Genomic DNA, 14,484 nt, shown 5'->3' on the forward strand with positions numbered 1-14,484 from the left:
AGGGGGTAGAAAATACAGTCTTGCTGGTGGTAGCACAAATAGCTTACGTTCTCTGAAATACTTAAGCTTTCCCATTTCTCTGTGTGCTCCACCTTATAATACTTTTAAACTTATGTAAAGAATTATTTAAATAGTAATTAACCCTTTGTTTATATTTTTTCCACAAAGTTTGTCCTTTGAAAACATACACAATATACACTATAAAGGCACACCGTAGACTTTTATTTTGAAGGTAAATTATGAAAATCGTAAGATATATTGTTATGTTTCTAGGATGACACTAATCTATTGTAGCCGATTATAGCTATCGATTTGTGACAGGTAGTTGGCTGGATTGCTTTTTCCCTTTGATTGTCGCTCAAACTATGGCTACCCCACTTACTGACAGTTCAATACAAACGTGCATGTGCACAGACACAGCCAGTTATGTTTCTTTGACCTCACTCCAAGGCTTGATACTCTGAATGTCGGGTGGAGGACGTTGTTGCTCTGCTCTGATGCTGATGCAATAGTAAACTGCGTGATGGTAAACTGCGCTCAGCTTTGGAAAAAACCTCTTATTACATAAAAACATTCTGTATTTCTGTGGCACTGCATCACATTTTAGCAGCAGCGAGATGCTGCTGTTATTATAATAAGAGGAAAACAGAAGACAGACATATGTAGCCGACACTGTTAAAGGTGAACCCATGTCACATGATCACCTCACTGAATGTACCAAGCTTGTTCAAAAACACACTGTTTAAAAGTGACCTCACCGTGTCTCAGAAAGATTCCCACCAATCACAATCCAAGTCAAAATAAGGTTCAGGTGTGCAGCAGGTTGTTTGGGGAGGAGGATGCACTGCTCGATCTGTTCTTAAAGGATAGAAGCAGTGGTCACTCTTATTTAATTTTCTAAACCAATGATTGGTGGTACATTTTGTGGTATTTTTCATCTGAAAAGAAATATCAGATAGATGGTCATATGACAGGAATGCACATTTGATGAGTTACATTTGTGTAAAAATTACACTCAAAGGCTTTAAACAACCGCTTTTTGTGGCTCCCAGAGTTTACTCACCAAACCCTAGTTAATGCACCCAGCACCATTTTTTCCAGTGTCTATTGTGACGCCATTGTCACCCCAATACAGGCAAACCTCACCATGTTAGGTTGCATCCGCTAGTTTGGAAAGCACTGCAGTAGTGGCAGCGTGAGTAATCTGTAATAGCTGATGTGTTCTCCACACTCACAAGAACATACTCATGAGAATGCCCTCAGAGAACGGCCTCAGAGAACGCAGCTGAGTAGTAGACGGGGGGCACAGAATGCTAATTTAACAATGTAAATAAAAGCCAACAAAGGAGTCAAAAGGCAAGATATATTGCTGTATAATAATAATAACCTGATCCTATTTTACACTAAATTGAACAATCAGTGACTGTATCCAAAGACAGTTAAAAGTGTTATAGGATTTGTTATATCTCTGAAAAGTCCTACATGAGATTAACGTAACTTATTTTCATATTGATAGATTTTTCACATCTGAAATGAAAGAGTAGGGGATTATACAAAATACTCATTAAGGAAATTATCAATACTACACAAGTCATATTAACACTGGCTAGCCTATGGAAAACACAATCACTTTTCTTCATTGATGCAATTTTTAAGGAACATTCAAAGTGGTTTGTGTTTGCTGCTATGTGCGTGTTTGTAATAAGGTCCACTACAATACTGAATTGTTACCTTTCATAAAAGGGCCTAAATTGTATGAATTAATTTAGAAATTCAGTAATCGATGATATTGTCTTCAGTAATCAGGAATCTCAGTAATCAGATATTGATATTGTGAGATATAAAATAAATGACCAATCCTGAGACTGAAAACAACTGTATAACTTAAGAGTTTTCTGATTAATGAGTCGTAGATGACCTAGTTCAGCTAAGTCCCTGAGATAACAGTGTGTGTGTGCATGTGTGAGTGTGAGCGTGTGTGTGTGTGTGTGTGAACATTGAGATGATCAAACAGACCAAATAATCTCAGGGTGGATCTTTGGGCAACAGTAAAACCCTGACATGTTCCATGTTCATAAATACAGTATGTAGAATAAATATCTATTGCTGATATACTTTATGAGACCGTTTTCAGTGTCTCAGCAACAATGGAGAAGTTCAACAATACATGAAGCAAGAAGGTGAAAGAACCATATCTGCATTATTTCCAGTCAACCACTTGCCATATACTTTTTTTTCCACTTAAGACCATCTAATTTGTTAATCATTTAAATTGCATAATATTCTACAGTGTAAGAATTTCAAAACATTGAAACAGAAATACTTATAATAATTAGCATAGTAAATGAATAATTCAATAATGTCTTGCAAGCATTTACATGCATACATTTATGGCAGTTACTTGTTACTTCCCTTGCCATTAAACACCCTGTAATTCTGTTACGTCTTATTTGAAGAAATTGCTCTACATACTTGGCTGAATTGTTGTCTGCTGTGCTGTGCTGGGATAGTTCGGCAAAGATTCAAATTTGGGTGTCCACTTACCCTGAGGTGTACCTGAAGGCACATAGTCATTTTTTGAAACAATCGATTATTCATCACTGTCCCAGTCTATAATTAGCATTATTAGCATCCTCTAAATTCTTGAATGGAAACGGTGCATCCTGTTTTTGAAAAGCTGCATTGCAAGCCCAAAACTACTCCAAAACTTCAAAACCAAAAATTCAAACTACATTCGGTAATCTGTTGCGCCAGCATAAATGTTTTAAACTGGAGGAAACTAAGGAAACAGCCGGTGGAATTCAGTGACTTCAAACTGGCACTAGCATACTATTTCCTACAGCCACCACACATAGCTTCTGTTCTCAGGAATTACGTCATCAGGGTGGTCTTGAACTTTAACCTCATCAAGCTACATGAAGATAGGTAGCTTTGCTAGCTGGCCGATTTTCGTTGATGCACTTCACAGCTTTGTATTTATCATTGAGGAAAATGCAGCGGTTGACTGTGTCTTTATGTGGCCGACTGTGTCTTTAACCACTATGCTATGTAAACAGCAGGAAGTGTTGGACACAATACATGTGTAGAGATGTGGAGTCTGTTTACTCCTGTTTTGTCAAGCCAATTGGTCAAAATCCATGGTTCTTGAAACTAGTTCCCTACATCCAAACCAAAAACAGGTATAACATGGTCACGACATTACATTCAGCGTTAAATTAGAAAGAAATTGCTGTAGATTACTGTATAGCTAATAGCTATATTTTGCAAAGATGTGAACTTCATTCTGAGGAATACAACATTGTCAGGTTCTTTGAGGTAAACAACACCACTAGCCTTAGTTGGGAGTGTTTTGGAGCAGTTTTGCAATGCAGCTTTTGTAAAGCAGGCATCACCGTTTCCAGTCCTGAATTTGGGCGATACTAATAATGCTAATTAAAGACTGGGACAGAGCTGGAAAATGAATTGTTTTGAAGAATCACTATGTGCCTTCAGGATTGGTAATGCACCTGATGTACATTTGTATTAGCTTGCTTGCACTCAGGTTGGAGGGATGGACATATTTGAGGTGTGTCCTTAAAAACAAGACTCCAATTGGTAATTGCAGGCAGCAATGGCAAAGATATTTAAAAAACGATCCTCTCCTCCTGTGATTAATACGGCCCATATGTGCACAGAGCATGAGTAGGCGAATGTGCTTCTGGTGCTGGAACACTTCATAAAAATAAAGTTCTGGCACTTGCAAACTCAATTGTGGATGAGGAGTATGTGTTACCTCTGCAGGCGTGTACCATCTAATGGCTTCCAGGATGAGCGAGCAGTTTAATAAGAATAGGACTGGGAGGAATCATGTTTGGGAGGAATCATGTTTTGGTCTTCAACCATCCAGCATCTGATGTGGAGTGGCTGAGATGAGGTAACACAATAATCAGGATTTTGACATTACAAACTTGGGAGAGGAGACACTGGAGTGGAATCAATAGTTTTTAATGAAAACATTTAATTACATAGATTTTTACAATAATCAAGCAAAGCCTTCTATCCTCTAATGATGGCAGCTTTTCTGTCCTAACAAGGCATTTTCTAAGTAGCCAACAAGTAGTCAATAAAAGGATGGGCTTGTGAGAATTTATTTAGGGTTTGAACTAATCACCAACTTTGATTAATTAAAAGATTAAATTTGGAAGCAAGCATAATCACCTAAGATAAAGCATATAGTATGCATTATGGAAGCCATGGTCCCATTTTAGGTGTGCTTAAAATCTCCTCCATGTATGCTGCTGTAAATAAGTTGGGGTCTAAAAACATGATGTCATGAAATTCAAAATTCACATTTTAAATGGCTAAAAATTTCATTAAGGCCTTTCAAAATGATTCACCATACTGGCTGTCCAATGTAGCAAGGATGCAAGTAAGGAGCTGTAGCACATTTACATGTTTTTATAAGATATCTTCAGGGCTTTTATTTGGAATAATATGGAGACAGTGGGAAATGCAACGCATCATCACAGGAATTACGTGTTTATGTAACTATTTAAAAAAACGCCGATTACCAAATATGAACATATTCACAGTGCTATTACGTTCAATATGAACACATTGAACGTATACTAAAGTGAGTATACGGAGATTACAAGCCGGTTTACAAGTTTAGATGGGGAATATGTCAGTCACGTAGCAACATTTTATTAGACACATTAATTCAAACATGCAGATTTCTACTGGTTATTTTTGCTAGTATAGTGCAGATAATCTTAAAAAATATATTTCTGTCATTTATTTACCTTTTTCGGGAATATCCCAATATTTTTACCTAAATCTTTTTATGGGCTCAATGGGATTATAAAACACAGGATAGCGGCAAAACACCTCTGCAAATTAAAGATTTAGGAAGGAGTGGTTATTTCTTACTACCGTGCAGGGATGCACAATTAATCGAAATATAATCTAAAGTGTGATATCGATATATGCAATATCCAAATCGCCAATTAAGCAATTATATCTCCAAAAAAGGTGAATGATGACACGCGCTATACGCGAGGCAACGGGCATGCATCGTACGTCCGTAATAATTCTTCTTGTGGGTGCTGTAGTTATTTTTGTAGATTATTTAAATACCTGGACTAATTTTGTTCAAATACTTCCATGTTAGTTTGCGTTAACACTGCAATTGCTAGCGAAGACGTCTGCTTCAAGTTAGCCCGAATATATTGTCCCACATGCACAACAGTATGGTTATTAAAACTTTCGGCTTCAATGTCGGTGCCTGCAAACAAACTTAATATGGGAGAAAATGGGTTGCGACGTTTTGCCTAACCAGCTATGGCAACAACACAAACTGCTGCAAACGCCATGGCATTAAATGAGCAGAATAGTTGCACCTTCTAATTGGTAATATAAGTGTAAAATAGAAAACTTTTATTCAGTTTAATAGCACATTATGTAGGTTATGATCTATATTATCTATGCTGTGAGATTATCTATGCTGTTTACACCCATGTTTAAAAATCGCTAATCATAATTGCAATAGAAACTGTGATTCAATATTTTATCCAAATCGTGCAGCCCTACTACCAGGCCTTACACATTGATGGCGATCCGCTGTCCTCTAGTTGATTTAGGATTCACAATCCTTTTCTACTGGCAATGTGTTAATGTATCCTGTCAATACAGAAACATAACTAAAAATCCTAATTCCATTATACATCAAACTGCAAAAGTCATACTGCTCCCCTGCTTTGCTGTGTGCTTTACACTGATGAGCTAGTAGTCTGGAATCTTTAAGGTTCCACTTGACCTAGATCCACAATTATTTATGCAGGGAGTTTCAGAGGTGCTAAACTGATTACACAAGCCCCAATGACAAATAAAAAATATATTTTAAAAATCAAGATATTACGGAGAATGAAAGATTTGCTGAGTGACCTTTATACACATTGATCTTGATTCCATACCTATATCTGACCTCTAAAGAATTTTCCAAAACCAAAGGTAGTGTACATTAATATTTTTGATGTATGTGTAGCGGGCCTAGAAGAGCGAATGTCTCTTACTGACTGACTGACTGACCCTTGTTAAAAAGTGTAGTGGTTTGATACGCGGGCTCCAGGACAACAGGAGCCCATAACAGTCAAAACACATTATGCCTGAGGTTCAGGACATACAGAAACTTTGCTGGCTACAACCCTTTGTAGGTACGTAATAGGAAGCCTAAAATAAAACAGTTCTGGTGGATATTAGGATTTGTTCAGGATAGACAAACACTTCGCTGGCTACACGATTCTCTTGTCTTTTCACTTGACGAACAAGTCAGTTATCATCACCTATATTGATACAGTAGTTATTGTATCAGTGTCATTCACAAATGGTTAATCAGCTTTTAAAACGGCGCGTGGCAAAAGCCATACAGTTCATAGATGCTAATTGTGGTGGAGGTAAACTTAATAATAAACATTACTCAGTTTAACACAATGCTTAATGGCATCTTGTGACATATTACTTGCTAATAAGCTTTTAAAATGGCCAGTGGCAAAAGCCATACAGATCTTAGATACTATTTGTGAAGGAGGTAAACTTAATAAGAAACATTACTAATTTTAACACGATGGTTAATGGTGTTTAACAAAATATTCAAAATGTACAGTTCTGTGACGTAGTGGTTAACAACACAGCCTTTCACGTGGGTGACCCACGTTTGATTCTCGAGAGGGCAGCCATGATTAACACATTTTATTGTGGGCCGACTGAACTAGGCTTGCCTGGTTTCTTGTTTGTTGTAAATATCTAGATTGTCTTTTAACTGGGCATATCTTAGCCAAGGGTTAATCATTTATAGCTTATGTTATTATACTATATCTAGAGTAACTTATAAGATGAACATCTCTGCACAACTGCTGAATGGATTTAGATGAAAAATAATTTATAATTAAGAACCGAACATTTACCTATAGAGCAAGTTCACATTGACTATTGAGGTGTCAAGCCTCGGCACTCAAGGTACAAGGTATTTATTAATCAAAACCCAGCCTTTTTGCTGTAACGCCAGCTACGGCGCTCATAAATCTGGCTGTGAAATGAAAATCGCCACAATATTTCATACACACCTCAACATTTAGTGCTACCCTGAGGTTTGTTAAAATTCTGCCAACTGTATAACACCTACAGTACCAGTCAAAAGTTTGGACACACTTATTTAAGGGTAGGTCTATAGTTTTATTATTTTCCACATTGTAGAAAAATAGTGAAAACATTGAAACTATAAAATAACACATATGGAAACATGTAGCAACCAAAACTGTTTAACAGAACAAAATCCATTTCATATTTTAGATTCTTCAAAGTAGCCACCCATTGCCTTGATAACAGCTTTTCACACTCTTTGCATTCTCTCAACCAGCTTTATTTGTGGAATTTATTTTCCTTTTAAATGTGTTCAAGCCAATCAGTTGTGTTGTGACAATGTAGGGTTAAAGAAAACATTATGTCTGTATTGTTGTAATCCATATTATGGTAATAACAGCTCAGATAACCAAACAGAAGCAACAGTCCATCGTTATTTTAAGACATGAAGGTCAGTCAATACGAAAAATGTCAAGAACTTTGAATGTTTCTTCAAGTCCAGTCAGTGTCCGACAAAAACCTTATTGGTCATGTGCCAAGGGGATGTGTAGATGACAAAATTCACTAGTCAAGCATTTTTTTTACCAGCCAAAATAATAAGTTGCCTTTTTGTGTCACATATACATTCATTATTTTTCTATGTGGTGCTACAAAAGGTTTTTATGTATTGCAATTACATCATCCCTTTACACCAGTCTCTTCCTTGTCAACTTTCTAAACATTATTTGAAAATACTGTCTTAACATAATAATAATAACCTAATTACTAATAATTACCTAATTACAGCCCCTCAATTAACCATTCTCTAAAACTGTTCATGGATTGCCTCCATGAACATAAAAAATAACAACGTAAAATCTACCCGCATTTGACACTTGACTGGTGTTAATTTCGGACCAAGTCCAGTTGCCATAACCATTAAGCACAATGATGAAATTGTTTCACGAGGACCACCATCGGAAAGGAAGGCCCAGAGTTACCTGGGCTACAGAGGAAAAGTTAATTAGAGTTACCAGCCTCAGAAATAGGCAAATCACTGCACCTCAGATTGCAGCCCAAATCTGGCTTGTGCTTAGTGGGACAATTGTTAGTTTTTTGGACAATGACCCAAAACACACCTTGACAAGAAGGAGAGTGATGGAGTGTTGTATCAGATGGCCTGGCCTGGCCTCCACAATTAACCAACCTCAACCCAGTGGAGATGGTTTGGGATGAGTTGGACTGCTGAGTGAAGAAAAGTAGCCAATAAGTGCTCAGCATTTGTGGAAACTCCTTCAAGACTGTTGGAAGTGCAGTCCACATTATTACTTGATGAAGCTTTTTGAGGTGCGCAAAGATATCATCGCAAAGGGTGTCTACTTTGAATATGTATTTTGATTTGTTTATCACGTTTTGGTAACTAAATGATTCCATATGTGTGATTTCATAATTTTGATGTCTCACCATTATTCTACAATGTGTAATACTAAAGGAATACCCTTCAATGAGTAGGTGTGTCTAAACTTTTCACTTGTACTGTATTGTATGGATGCCTTTATGTCTGTAATGACGTTAAACTTCAGCCTTTCTAAAAAATAATATATTTAATTATTAAAGACCCTAACGCTTCTGAATATCCTATTTCAGAAGCGTGGTAAATACAGTCACTGTATGTCATATGTTAAATGAGCATTGCAGTTTCACGATTTAGGATTCCAGCTTCAAGCCCGTCTTAGGGAAAGTAAACACAAATGTACTTGCTTGGAGGTGAGAACATTCCGTCGCTTCTTCCCTCTGTCAAGCACAAACGTAATCTTTCACAGAAGACTTGCAACGTGAAACTGTCCTTACAGCTGTGGCCAAGTTTGGAAATGGCACCCTTTCTTTAATAACACTTGGCTGAAGCTGTCTAGACGCAGTCTGCATTAAAAGTCATCCGGCAGACCATATCACCATTTCGCTCCTGTACCATAATAAATATGCCAGAGTACACAAAGAGAATAGGAGTGCCATGCTCCTTTCCACCTGATTTAGACTTGTGTTGTGACTCACTATCCCTTCCTGTTGTGACAGGCATCAGCTCTCAACCGAGGTCTATTTTTGTCAGAATTGTATAAAAAAAGATATCCCTAGATTTACCATGGTTGTCAGCTCTAATTAAATATTCGATAAGGTGTATATTGAAAACAGCGCCTACCAACATCCGGTTTCTGGAATGGGTTGTGTTGTTAACCTCAGTGTAATTGTGTTGCAATGAAGCAGAATATGCCTTTGCATTCTTTTCATTGAAAGGTGCACATGCCAAACATCAAAAGCTCCACAGTACCTCTCTATTGAAGCTATGGATAATACGCTTCCACCGTAGGGAGAGAGAAAACCACCTTTTCAGTCCATTAAATATGATGGCAACCACAAAATCCACAATTAGAACAATACACAGTGAAATCCACAAATAAACAATAATTAGAATATATTATACTGTATATAGTTGAAATATGCCAGAAACGTTTACTCAAATGTTCCTCTGATTGAATGATGCTAGGGCTTTAGCATTCTGTAGAGGGATGAGTCTTATGGAAAATATTCTTGTAAAATTTGTGGATATTTTTTAATCTGGCTGGATGAAATACATATCTTTCAACACAGTGCGCCAATGTAAAAAGGGCCCAGAACAAGTATGTTGGCCCCCATGCAAGACTTGTGAAAGCCACTGAAAACACTTCCATTTGCATGCCTTAGCATCATGCACTCCTATTAGTTTAAAACTGTTCTTGCCATGACAATGACAGCATCCACAAACCCAGTTACAAAATGGAAATCATTGTATACAATTATTTTTGGGGAAAAGGTGGGACTCAGGGTAGAATGAGCCAGGTCATAATGTAATTAACTAAACAGGGGTTGAGAGTGCAATATGAAAGAGCATAAGTGTAATTCGTTGTAGTGCTAAGATGGGATTTAAGAGGATGATGCAGGCGACCAAAGCTTCTTGGTCAGACCACATGAGAATTTCTCTCAATTTGTGTATAAGTAAAGGCTGAATAATCGCCTTACACACCACAATGAGCAGGCGTGTTTGGAAGCTGTGAAACATTTTCTCCCGAGGAAGATCCCTCTCCAATGTATTCTGTTTCAATGCAGTGACTGGGATAGTCAGACAGAATGCAATGCATTATGTTCCGGCCTAATATCGTATGTAAGAGTAACATAATGACAGATCAAATGAGTTTTGTTTCTTTAGGTGTTCTACATTGCACCGGGATTTACTGATCTGCAAATCATTTTACTCCTTTGAACATAGTCAGTATTAGAGAGTCTGTGCACTGCTTTGCACAAAGGCTCTCAAGCATGCCAGTTATCTATGGGAGCTATAGTGGCACTGTGAGTCTGACTTCTCGTTCTGACGAATAACTTAGAAAAAAGTGGACGGCATTTGGCAAGCACATACACCTGACTCACATCAAGGACAATCAGTGAAGCTTCTTCTCCACTTACAAGTGTCATTCCGAAAGAGGAAGAAGAGCGAGCCGAGTGGGGAGGGGGTGAGAGCAAGGAAGAGAGAGGATTCTGAAATTGGATGACGGATGTGACTTGATTACTGGTTAACTAGCCTGCTGGTGCTCCATTCCTTTTTGAATGAGGAATCCTCCGGTGGTAGGATGATCAATTTAGAACAGGCAAGACCTTCATGGTTTGGGCACAGGCTAGCTGTCAGTCAAACACATCTCAAGGAGTGCTTTGAGTTTATTTTCTGTTGCTTATTTGCTATAGTGATTTGCCACTTCACCAACTCAATAAAATCCCCTATCAGTCTTTTCATCAAATCTGTTTGTGTTCAACTGGTCTACGTTGTAGAATAGTGTCACAAGGTTAGATGTCTCTTCTTCACACTATCTTGGCAAAGCTGTAAGATTGACATAATGAAATGCAAAGCAAAGTCATGCATGCAATATGGGTATTTTCACAAATCACAGCTTAACTAAGAGGAAAGGCTCAGAAGGACAGCAGATGATTGACACACTGTAATGAAACTCTTGACAGGTTTGGTATTGACAAAAAATTGTGAGATATGAACATCAGGGAGGAGAGGGCTATTACTGAAAAAAAGTTGTGTTTATATTACGTCAATATAAGCAATATGACATATTAATTGCTGTTTGGCAGTGACCCAACCCCCCAAAAAAACATATGTAATCGCTGTTCTAGTTTATTTCAAAACCTCTCAATATATTATAGTATTTTGTACTCAAATAGTCCAAGAGAAGCTATTTTACATGCTCAAAATACAAAATGTCCCTATACCAGCACCACAAAATGTATTTAAAAACAATGTTGTTGCACATGCCACGTAATGAATAACATGTTAGACAAATACACTTGATGAACAAATTCACTATCCGCATTAAATGTTTTCAACTTTTGAAATACTGTATGCAAAAGCTGTCTCCCCCTATTTAATTAATAACCACCAGTATTTAAAGGGGAATAACGACGAATATCTATAATTTATCTAACTTCATAAATCACTTGAAGTAATTGTTGGACTGTCTCTCTATACATGCAACTTTCTCTCTTGGAGAGCAGGGTCAAGCTAGGGCAAGTGCAGCGTCATCTCTTTAAATTGCTATCTCCTCACTAATGCGATTTGATAGAACTTTGTGAAATAACGATTATCTGCGTGAAAAACAAATGTTCTGTCTCAGCAAAAACACAACTTTATCGAACCGTATTAGATTGTGGAACAGTACATGCCATATACATTTTATATGATAAATGTCTGTTGCTGGTTTTAAAGTTACATTTTTCAACCCTAGCTCAACCCTACACTTCCATAGTGAGAGAGTTGCATGCATGGACAGACGTCCAACAATCACTTCAAGAGATTCATGAACATAAACAATTGTAGATGTTTGTTATTCCCCTTTAAGCAGTGTATAGTTTCTCATTTACATTTCATGTGATGTGAGCTAACTGAATTAAAGTAAAAAAACAACAAATTGTACATAGATAAGGCTAGTCTGCCAATTTTGGGTTGAATACAGATGTTTTGGCTATCAACGTAAATATTGACATTTACCCAAGAAAAAAGCAGCTAAATCTTAACATCCACTCCCTCACACATAACAGTGTAACAATATTGCCTTTTTTTATTGCTTTACTGCTAATTTGTTCTCCTAAAATCCTGACATAGGAAGGAACAGGTCAAATCCATTTGCACTTTTAAAACAAAAGATACCACCATATTCTTCTAGTACCCCAAAACCAGATAATTTACTGTACATATGCCCAGGCTTGAGTTTATCTTAGCGCATTATAAACATTGCTAAATTAACATATTATTCACTCATGAAGTGGAAAGTGCCCCTTATTTTTTTCAAACTACAAAGAAAGATATAACGCTAATTTGAATTACAGTTCCTCAAACACCTTGCATTAATTCAAACATTCATGAACTGTGGTATGCCGAGAGTGAAAAATTGTTTTGATGTCACAATATAGAACCAACCACCTGGGACGTTGAGAGGAGATGTTTGCCCTTTAGTGACCACAAATGATTATTTTCTTTTGTAGGGTAACCATCTTCTCTTGGTGAGTCTTTTTACAAATACAGCAGCACACACATTTCAAATGAAGGCAAATGGATTACCAATACAGAGAGAGATAGTCATTGTTTAATTTAATGGAGGTGTGAAACATTCAGAATCAATCTGAATTTATTAGTCAGGCACTTGCACTGACAACAGCATGGGGTCCTGGCTGACCAGAAAGATGACAACAGACAGCAGTCTGACAGAAGCATCCAAGTCAAAACAATTGACCTTCTCTAGATTTTGCTGTGTAAAGCAGTCTAAAATGCTGCTGTGGGAGTTGATTCAAGGCTTTCAAAGCAATTTTCAGAGGAACAGATCCACTTGTGCCCCGTCAAGTGTTCATGAAAACAGGCTAATGCAATGTTATCTCGCAGCAACCTGAGCTAGCCTGTTTTCGATAATGGCAAAGTTCATTGGATTTCCACATCAAGACCACATCATGAGCACGATCATTTAGGAGAAGGCTATTAGCCATTAAGGTTGATTTACTTTCAAGGGTCCAAGTATAAGTTACATTAGCTAAATTGCCTAAGTTAATGGGTATCTTATCAAACTCATGCTTAAATACCCAATTAACACCTTGAATATTATATTAAGCGATTAACTATGATTAGACACTCTCTTTATTTTGAGTTATGTCCTGATTAAATGTGTAAAAGGTACAATCCTGGCCTCAACCATGTTCAGAGCCGGATTACCAAAAGGGCATGCAAGACAAATTCCCTAAGGTCCCCATATAGCATATGATTACCAAATTTGTAGAACTGAAGGACTTTTGCCTTTAAAATGTATTTAATAGCGCACTGGTTCTCAACCAGGCCTTGGGACCAAAAGTAGTACTTTCCATTCCATTAGTCCTTAGAAACTAAGCAAATGCAATTAACTACCAGGTAAACTGAATCCCCTGTAAAAAAAATAAAAATAAAACAACATCCAGCCAATATCAGGGTTCCCAGGCTTTGAGTCAAGACCCACTCAGTTTCTATGACTACAGCATGTTTATTCATCGTTACAAGGTTTTTACCACAAGAACATGTTTTTGCCACACAAGGTGTTTAGCTTCGGAAAACTAGGTGTGATTTTATAGTGTAGGGTACATCATTGCATTCCTTTCAACTAAATGTGAGAAATAACACTCACATGACAGTGTTTGTTCGGGACAGACTTGATTGTTTCATTCAATTACTTAGGACCTATTCACATTAATGAGAGTTATCAGGATGTTATTTTAATATACTAATCCATTCACATTTCTATCGGGAATGTATCACACCATATGTGTGTACACCACTTGCAAACTTAATATGAAATAAAAGGGAGTAGGGATGCATTTGTGCAACAAATGAAGTTAAGGTTGTTTTGTGTTCCAATGAGCAGCTAACATCAGCTAAGCTAAAATGGTTGAGTCAAACAACTTTATAACTTAATTTTATACATTTCATAACGTTTTGAGCTATGGACTAGTTATCCTCAATATTGTGATCCGAAAATACTGGCTCATGCTGCCACATCAGACCTGCAAGTCATAACATGCTGGTATGTTTAGTGACTAATAACTCCAATCAGAAAACAGCCAGAAGGAGGATATCAAACAGTTGGAATGTTTAATCACCACTCAGAGTGATTAGTATGGCTGAGGGCTTAAAACTGCCTAAATCATCTAAACCGAAACAACCTTCTCAGTAACTGGTGCAATAAATCTGATCCCTTACAAATTGGATGACTTCAGAAAGATTTTATTTATTTGTAATTGCTTAGTATAAGATCAATTAATCAATGAATGGGTCACATTATCCAC

General features: G+C 37.2%; 1 protein-coding gene across 2 annotated transcripts in view; it reads right to left on the minus strand.

Moving 5' to 3' along the window:
* Window positions 1-14,484, minus strand: part of luzp2 (leucine zipper protein 2) — a 211,955-nt gene that overhangs the window by 106,131 nt on the left and 91,340 nt on the right. Inside the window, exons 1-2 of one of the 2 annotated variants that reach the window (XM_020051752.3) lie at window positions 2,545-2,851; window positions 759-853 (exon numbers count right to left, since the gene is read on the minus strand). The exons of the other annotated variant lie outside the window; for it this stretch is intronic. Of the exons in view, the coding sequence (XP_019907311.2) occupies window positions 759-853; window positions 2,545-2,598 (149 nt within the window). The 5' untranslated portion in view covers window positions 2,599-2,851. Of the gene's footprint in view, window positions 1-758; window positions 854-2,544; window positions 2,852-14,484 lie in introns of those variants that run through there. 2 annotated transcript variants of the gene reach the window in all.

Source organism: Esox lucius, chromosome 2 (genome assembly GCF_011004845.1).
Source record: "Esox lucius isolate fEsoLuc1 chromosome 2, fEsoLuc1.pri, whole genome shotgun sequence".
NCBI classification, from domain to species: Eukaryota; Metazoa; Chordata; class Actinopteri; order Esociformes; family Esocidae; genus Esox; species Esox lucius.